Genomic DNA, 8,814 nt, shown 5'->3' on the forward strand with positions numbered 1-8,814 from the left:
CCCTTTCTGAAAAGAAACCCAAGAAGTACTCTGAAAAGCATTTCTGCCAAAAAAATTGCAGAGTCAGCCACCAAGCTTAAAACAATTTAAGTACACTGGGTAGGAGAGTCACAGACAGGCAAACAGATAAACCTGAGAATGCAAGTGAAAAATTACTGGGCAAGTACTTAGTGTCAGACCAATCCAATAGTTAACTCAATGGTTTTACAGGGTGAATAGCGGAAAAGCTAATTAAATTAATGTGATTTACTAGAAAATACTAAGCTTACAGATGATACAGTGTCCGCATAATTTTAGAAAAATCATTGATTTCATGGTTTATTTTACAATAACTGGATTAGTCTACAAGTTAAGGCAAACATACTAATGCATTTGCTTTTCTTTTTAAATCATAGTTATAAAGGTTACACAAAATTCTCCAAAATTTCTAAGAAATGTTCACAATTGAAAAAAAGATTAAATTTGTTGATATCAGTACATGGAAAAAAACTAAGACAGTGTATACAATGCCATTATAGTAACAATATTCAAATATCTAATGGTAATAGTTAGGCCATTTGAACCTCGTGCTTCAAATGGTGAACCTCAGAAATTACTTACAAAGGTAAATAAGATTGGCAGCCGTATCGTAGTATTCATAACATGAACATAATTATATTGGCTATTTTCACAAAAACAGAGCATTTGGTTTCTGAACAATGAAAGCATATAATGATTAAATAAACATGAGTATGTATGTATAACAAGTATGCTGTTGCTTCGTATAGTACTTTCAGGTGTTTGTTTTAATTCTTTTGAAAGAAGGAGCTTGCTTATGTGCACTTTGTCAAATGTTTTCTCCAGGGAACTGCAAATGCCTATTTAAAGTCATGAAAACAAAATCCAGAGGAGGGCAGCCCTTGTCAGTGGGAGGACGGAGCGTAGCTTATGTGTCACCATTTAACACTGCCAGGCAGCTCTGCAGCAGCTGTAAGTTACCCTGTAAAAATAAAGAAAAATATGACCGCATTTCCCTACTTGCATTTACACTGGTAGCAAAAAGATGTTTTTTACATAGCAATGACACCACTAAAGGAGAACAGACTTAAGCTTATGCAGAAGTATTTACGAAAGTTAACTTTTAAAGAGCTTTTTGAATATAGAAGCATTGTGTAATGGAAGGAGGAGCCAACTTCAGATTCAAAAATAAACATTCAGTACCCTTTCCATGTTTCTTCACAAGTTTCTCACTAAAGATCTAGTCTGGCCACAAAAACTACTTGCTGCAGACCACTGAAGTTTAAAGCTACAAAGTTTTAGTTTTTTATAAGTATTGCCATTACTCTGTCACTAGAATGTTATTCCCAAAGCAGAAGTATTCATGTATTACACTGAACTGACCAGGAAATCTTAACCATTCACAGCACTCGGTATCTCCTCTCTATAGCAGCCAGCTCTGTGCAAGGACAGGCCTTGTTTGACAGACAGCACTGATTTACATGCTCAGCCAGGGGACTCAGCCATCAAAGCTGAGCTCAGCCATTAGAGCCAGAGCTGCAGCAGTGAATTATCAGAACAAACATGAACTGAGCTTCATCTCCAGGGCCAAGTCCTGCCCTTCTTTTCAAGCACCAGTAGGTCAGTTCTGAACCTTATTCAAAGCATTCTGACTCTACCATAAAAACATAAAGGTTGGCTCTCAGATTTTGGAGTTTACAGAACCGACACTTTAAAACATACCCTTGTGATTTAAGCAAATGTGACCAACAAATAAGCCAGGACTCACTTTCCAGAAAAACCCCCACCCAACGTGGTATTCACAGTGATCACAGTGATTGTTTTGTGCATTCATTTATGCTTGGTTCACTTTTAGTTTAATTCACTATGAAACAGCTGTACTAGATTTGCTCCCCAATCTGAAATCTGTGTCACAAACAATGTTGGGTTGTTGACAGCGTTGAGTTTAATTCCTATCAGGGTCAGATAAAACAAGAACAACACAGCCTGAATGCCCAGCTACAAACACAGGAGAAACTGCTTCCTCCTAAAAATTTTGGATCCAGAAAGAAACATGTAAAGAAAAGTTCAAACAGACAAAAGCATGTAACCAGACAGTCCCAGTAGCTCTGATCTGCATGTCCTTGACAAACAGTCCACCCGAGTACTAAAGAATTTGTAACTCTTACTTTTTCAGTGGAAAGCAGTCCAAGTGACCTGTGGTAGACAGGCAGACGGACACTTGTCCTTCAGCCCAAAGAGGTAAGAAATCGTAATTCTGTCCCCCGTTAAGGTTTTTACAATCCAGATTAAACAATTAACCAAATTAAAGGCTTCAAAGCTGAAGATTCCCGGTTGTGCCTACTGAATCGTTGTCAGTCTTCTTCAGAAGACAGCGATTTCAGTTATGGCTTTTCAATAGCTTTTTGTCCTTTTCTGCCTTTACTGGCAGAGGACAGTCACAAGGTATTTAGGAGGCTTGTGGTTCTGTGATATGAACAAGTTTAATATACATGGATTCGTGGGGACTTGGCCCATTTTTGTAGTGTATTAGATTCATAAATCAAAGGTTTCTGTTATGATTATTAGCTGTAATAAAGTCATGAATGAAAAGGAATACTTCACTCCGAAGTATAATCATGGACTGCATGCAAGTTGCCTGTAACAAAAGCGTGACAGTGATCTTCTGGCCATCTCCTTACAGCTCATCAGCAGCATCAAGTGTATTTGCCATTCACAGGTCACTACGTAATGCTGCACTTCAGTGATTTCCAGACTCAGCCAGCCAGTCTACCCAAATTTGCCAAGTAGGCAAATAATTCATTTTCATTAAATCAAATTTACGGAGTTCACAAGAACAATCTTAATGAAATTATTATAAAGGACAATAGAGGCTGTAAGCCATTACTCTTTCTGGCCGCAACATCTGACATACTTGACTTATATCAGCATAGCTCCAGAAAGTCCTATAAATTCAGATTCAGAAAGTGTTTCTTGGCAACTCCAACTCCTAAGCTCTACATACTACAGTTATTGGCAGCACCATGGTGACAGAAACATCCCTTTCAGGAAAGAAAGAATTACTGACAAAGCATTTATAACCAAATCCCTTAGCACTGGATTTTGCTTGCTCCCTTCTTCTGGCAGTTCCAAACAGGCATCTGTTGCTAGTGAGGCAACAAATTCTCTTTCTATAAAACCCATAGAGGTGCATGTATTAATACAGATAGTAGTGTAGAATTTTTTTTTTTATTTTAAGGAACATTTCTCAGTTACAATTCATATGTCAAGAGACTCTAAAAGTATAGCCAAAGCTATAAATGCTTTAAGTGTATGACTGTAACCTTAGCAGTCTCACCAGCTATCCAACCTCCCTTCTTGAACATGAAGTCCAACACAGGAATACCTCCAAATCCAACTGTTTAAAATACTGAATAGGTTTAAATACAGCTTTTGCCCTGAATGCCTAAACACTTAATCGAGTCTTATATCAACTACAGCTGCATGGAGTCATGAAGAAACAGAGCTAGAAAAACAGAAACTACGCACTACCCAGAGGGACAGTCAGACAGAACGGCCACAGGAAAAGAAACATCAATCTGTTTAGCACAGTCAGAGACCAAGCAGAATCAAAGGCTGCAGCGTGGCAGCTATTTTAAATAAATCTAGGGTACATGCTGGTGATAAGAAGGCAGCTCACTCTTATTCCCAGCCCCTCTCAGCCAAAACTGTGTGGGATGCTGTGAAAACAACACTGAAAGTAAAGCTTAGAAAAACCCAAGCAACTTCTAGCTCCATCTTACTACACAGCTGCAGATAAGATAGTGCCAACATAAGGGAGAGGAACAGAGTCAGTCATCATCCTTCTTCCTGGCACCAGTCTGTACTTGCATCAACTTAAAGCAACCTCAACCCACTGTCTGATTTTTAACTTTTTCAAAAGTCTTCAGCTGCAACCAGGACAAGATAAGAGAATATTACCAGATTAAAACAAATATTTTATTAGAAAGCAGTTACAAACATAACTGGGCACAGAGGGTGTGCTTAGTATTTGTATATACAGTGTCCTTGATGAACTAAAAGCTTGATTTCCCTATCCCCCTCCAGTCTCCTGTAGCCACACAGCCAGATACAGCTCAGGACACGTGAGCTGTCTCTCAGAACCTTCTCTCAATAATTTGGTGGTTCTGGCCTCTTAGTGCAGCCATCTCTGTGCTTTGCCATTTGTGTTTTTCCTTCCACGCAGAGCAAATAATTTTCAGCAGTGAGCCATGCAGCAGCTTTCACTGTGACTGAACCCCTCCCAAAGACAGCCTCTCAGGTGAGCGCCAGCACCCACTGCTGCATCACATTTCACCTCTTCATTTCTGTGCCAGGTAACTCCAGGTCCAGAAGCCACACAGCAACTCAGATTCAGAGACAAAGGCATCTGCATGACCTCTAGTCTGGAGGTACTCACTGCAGAAAAAACCCAACCAAACAAAAACCCCCACAACAGAAGAGTTACAGCAGAAGCCTGCAGCAGAGTCATCTGTTGCTACCAGCCCCCGCTCCCCAGTTAGTTTTTTTTTCTGGAAAGAGCACTTAGACCTGAACAACAGGTCATGTTGCAAAGTTTGGGAGTGTTGTGCTCTACATGGGGTTGCTAAAACTTCACCTGCCCCCAGTAGCTGCAAAAGCATGAAGACAGGCCCTGCCACAGCATCAGGCAAAGTATTTAGTCCAAAATCTTAAAGCCAGAGGGGCTTTAATCTGACTTCATTAACGTACTGCCTACACAAAAAAGCAGCTTTCTTTTTGCTTCTACCATCCCTCTGGCTCTACTGCAAGAGGAAGTAGGCGTCTACAAACACCCCAGCTCATCCTAGCCAAAACCAGGGCCACTTAGCCTCCCTGCATTGCTCATGATTTGCATTGCAACAAGTACAAAAACATCCTCTCCAAGATAAGAAGAAACCTTCATATTCCCCTAACACTGCTCTTCACACATCAGGGCACAATGCTATCTCAAAAAAACACCAGGTCTTTTCATACCTTCTTTCTTCCTTTATGGAACTACCTCAGAAAGTCTCTGCTAAACCATTTCATACTTCAAGACTCTGTACAGTTTAATAAAAACATATGCATAAGACTATACTCAAATACACGGTTATAGCATGAATAAGAAAATTTCCCATTATACAAAGTAGAAAAGTATGATCTATTGCACTTGTAAATTCTGTAATAATCCAACTCAGAATCTGTAGAAATAAAAGCACAGCAACCAAACTGATCCATCTGTAATAACTTGTTTTGAATAAATATGAAACACAGGCTCTGAAAAAGCAGAACTTTCAAACCTAGTGAGAAAGAAAATATCCTTTCATTCAAGTCACAACATTCGTTAGCATTTCAAGAACTGTCACCCTTAGTCAAAATGAGCTAGTACATTGTAAAGCTAAATATTCAAAATTGTTTAGTGAATCTTGGAGCACACTATGATGAAGTAGTTGAAATGGGTTGGTTCACCTTCAAAAACTGGACTACAAAACTTCTATTACAGCCTTATATACTCCTTGTTAGTAAATTTACTAAGGCAAGGTAAGTCACAGACTTGAGACAGACTATCTGAAGAACTAAGTCTTAAACATAAGCTGTGGTGACAAAGGAAAAACTGCTAAAAAATTCAAGCTCTTCCAGGAAAACTGAGGACACCAAGAAGTACCTATCAAGTAAGTTGAAAGCTACAGAAATTAAGCATTTTCCTACTGCCTTCTGCAGTTATTAGCTGTCGAAATTCAAGAAAATATTACTGCAAGACTTGCACAGAGTTAATACAAGCGACCCTTGAAGGATACTTGAGAAGACAGAAACATTTTTTAAGCATTCCACTCCAAGGTATGTGGGGATTTCAGCAAGGGTCAGTTACAAGAGATGATGATGAGTCAATGACTGAAGCAGGACAGAAGTGCTGTGGATTCATTCCCTTATTAAAGCCTGATGTGGCAAACCAATAAAACACTGCTGTCACTGACTGCCGCACTGTTAGGACTGTTAATTTCACTAAAACTCTACTTTCTGATATAGCACATTTAAAGTAAGCACTGTTCATCTGAAAAAGGAGTCAAGTATTCCAGACCTTACTGATAGCTTTACCAGCTAAATATCCCATCAGGCTGAACTACAAAGATGTAAAAAAAACTTCTTCTCAGTGAGGGTGACAGAGCACTGAACAGGCTGCCCAGAGAGGTTGTGGAGTCTCCTTCTCTGGAGACATTCAAAACCCGCCTGGACACCTTCCTGTGTAACCCCATCTAGGTGTTCCTGCTCCGGCAGAGGGACTGGACTGGATGATCTTTTGAGGTCCCTTCCAATCCCTAACGTTCTGTGATTCTGTGAAAAACAAAAGTCCCCAAAACAACCTTTTCTACAGTGCATTAGTTTTACACTATGGGTTTGGCAGAGCGAAGAATGACAGCATCAACACTACTGACAAGAGGGTAAAGTGGCAAAGAGTTAACTCAGCAACGTGATGCACCTCTTAACTAGTCCTTTCAACAGCTGTATTCTGAGTGAACTCAAAGCCTGGTAGTCAATGCACTTTCAGATTGGTGATGAGAATGAGAAATGATCGAGTTGACTTTTAAAAGAACACCACCTCCTGCTACAGTACTGTTAAATTAAGAGACTATTGTACTTATCCATGAAGTCAGAGCAGCTAACCTGCTTTAACCAAAACCATTGATTTCATTTGGATTAAAAGAATAAAATACACTGTGAAATTTCAGGACAGTACAGGCCCTTTGCAGGTTCTTTTCCTGCAAAAAATTTTACTGAGAAGGCCACCTGCAACAGTCTTCTTTTGCTAGCACTTTATAGGCAAAAAGGTTCAAAAACCATACGCAGATTAACACTGATGTGACTTCAGACAGGTCTGTGTGATCTCATGTTCAATAGTTAGCCTGCCCTAGACATCAAGTCCCCAACATCTGGATAACAGGAGAAACCATTTCCTATCTCGCAGTAAAATGGTGAGATGAGGTTTTAAAAATAGGCAGGTATTCAAATTCTGTAGCTATAAATACAAAACCACTAGAGAAACATAACTGAAGCCAAAATTGTTTTCTAGGAGACGAGTTTCCCAAGGCACCTCAAGCACACTAGTCCCTCAGAGATTTCACCTCTACTTTCTTTCCCCTCACCTTTCTGGATGATGTTTACCTTCAAATTCCCCTTTCTAAACGTGAAGTGAATATCACACAACAAATGTGGCAATTTCAGTTATTCAAGCATATAATATTTAAAATCAGTTGAAATATGGGCCAAAAAGGATCACAATTACCTTAGCATGCTTTAATTCCAGTTCTGCTAGTTCCACCAGATTTTTTCTGAATGCTGCAACTCTTCTTGTCTTAAAGTCTATCAGTTCTATAGGAAATAAAAATGGATTCATTAACACTATTATTGGTAGTGCCCTCAACTATTAAAAGACTTTCCTTCATGATGGAAGAGGTCAAGGGTGAGAGAAGGCAACAGGAACAAACTCAAGGTTAATTTCAGCACATTCCCACCTCAAAGATGCTGCTACACTGCTGGATGAAAGCAAACCGTAACTGCAGTTCGTTATCTCTAGCTAACCTTTTGTGGACACAAAGCTCTTGAAAAAGACAAAACAAAACAAAAAACCCAAACAAAAAAATCCCCCACCAAAATCCCAGCCAAACAAAACCATATGGCTGCTTTTAAACATTTAATTATCTTAATAAACATGCACTGTTCTTTCGAGGCTGATACATGGAAGTCTTTAGGGAAGACACCAAGCTAAAACTAGCATCAGGAACAGGGGAAGCAAGTATGCTTTATGCATGTACCTTTGTGGCTGATAGGATCACTCATTCTCCACTGTCTCATTTATAGGAATCATTAGCCACATTTACAGGGTCAAAACTCTTAAAATTATACAAACAGAAAAGTGTGGTGTTTAAACCTTGATCATATCTGCCCCAAATAACGAGTCAGATGACTATTAACTCCCAACAATCTTAGGCTAAAAAAAAGGAGTAAGTTTCCAGGAAAAAGGCAGCATGTAAATAAGGCTCCTTTTCTCTAGAGCTACTGCAACTCTGCAACTGCAGTGGAATCTTATTTCATGATCTCTCCCTTTTCTAAGAGAGTATCATCTCTGGACAGACTGCTGCCTTCACAAAAGAATGCATAAAACCAAAAGGGAAAGTTCAACAGTACTCTGGAAGATTACGTTTGCCTTTACTACTAACAATTGTAATTTTGTATCCTCTCCTATGAATATTAAAAAAGTGGTTAACAAATAATTTGGACCTAGACTTTGCTCTGTCTAATGGAGCTATGAGGACCCGAAGGAAAATACAATTTAAACTTTCTAAAATAAGTAAACACTGATTAAAAGACAATAGTTCTGCTCAGGAAACAACAAAAGTCTGTTCTCATTAACAATATCCTAAAATCTCTTCATTTTCAAGTAGTAACATAGGATCAAAGCCCATCCAAATACCTTGTTTTGCTGATTCAGAAATTTTCTCAAATTTTTGACAGCATATTTGCTGAGTAGTTTCAGCTTGCAGTACATCTTTATTTTTTGCTCTTGCTTTATCCAATGCCTTATTAGCATTTTCATAATCCACTAGTGACCTAGATCGTCTATATAGGAGATCCTATTAAAAAAAGGCATAAAAGATGTATAGAATTTACAAGAATGTATCCAAAGATTTTAGTACATACCAAGCAATTAAAAACAAATCAATTTTAGTCTTTCTTGCTATATTTAAGTTCTTACTAAATTATTTGCATTCACTTTACTTCATCCTACAAGTCACAGGACGG

At 38.8% G+C, this 8,814-nt stretch overlaps 1 protein-coding gene across 1 annotated transcript in view; it reads right to left on the reverse strand.

Moving 5' to 3' along the window:
- Nucleotides 1-288: 288 nt before the first annotated feature.
- The window catches only part of SNX6 (sorting nexin 6), a gene marked incomplete at its 5' end in the record, with an annotated part of 19,601 nt that continues 11,075 nt past the window's right edge, over nucleotides 289-8,814 (reverse strand). Inside the window, 3 exons of the mRNA XM_010192680.1 lie at nucleotides 289-979; nucleotides 7,298-7,383; nucleotides 8,486-8,645. Of these exons, the coding sequence (XP_010190982.1) occupies nucleotides 926-979; nucleotides 7,298-7,383; nucleotides 8,486-8,645 (300 nt within the window). The remainder of the gene's footprint in view (nucleotides 980-7,297; nucleotides 7,384-8,485; nucleotides 8,646-8,814) is intronic.

This window comes from Mesitornis unicolor, unplaced genomic scaffold, assembly GCF_000695765.1.
Source record: "Mesitornis unicolor isolate BGI_N332 unplaced genomic scaffold, ASM69576v1 scaffold52839, whole genome shotgun sequence".
Lineage (NCBI taxonomy): Eukaryota > Metazoa > Chordata > Aves > Mesitornithiformes > Mesitornithidae > Mesitornis > Mesitornis unicolor.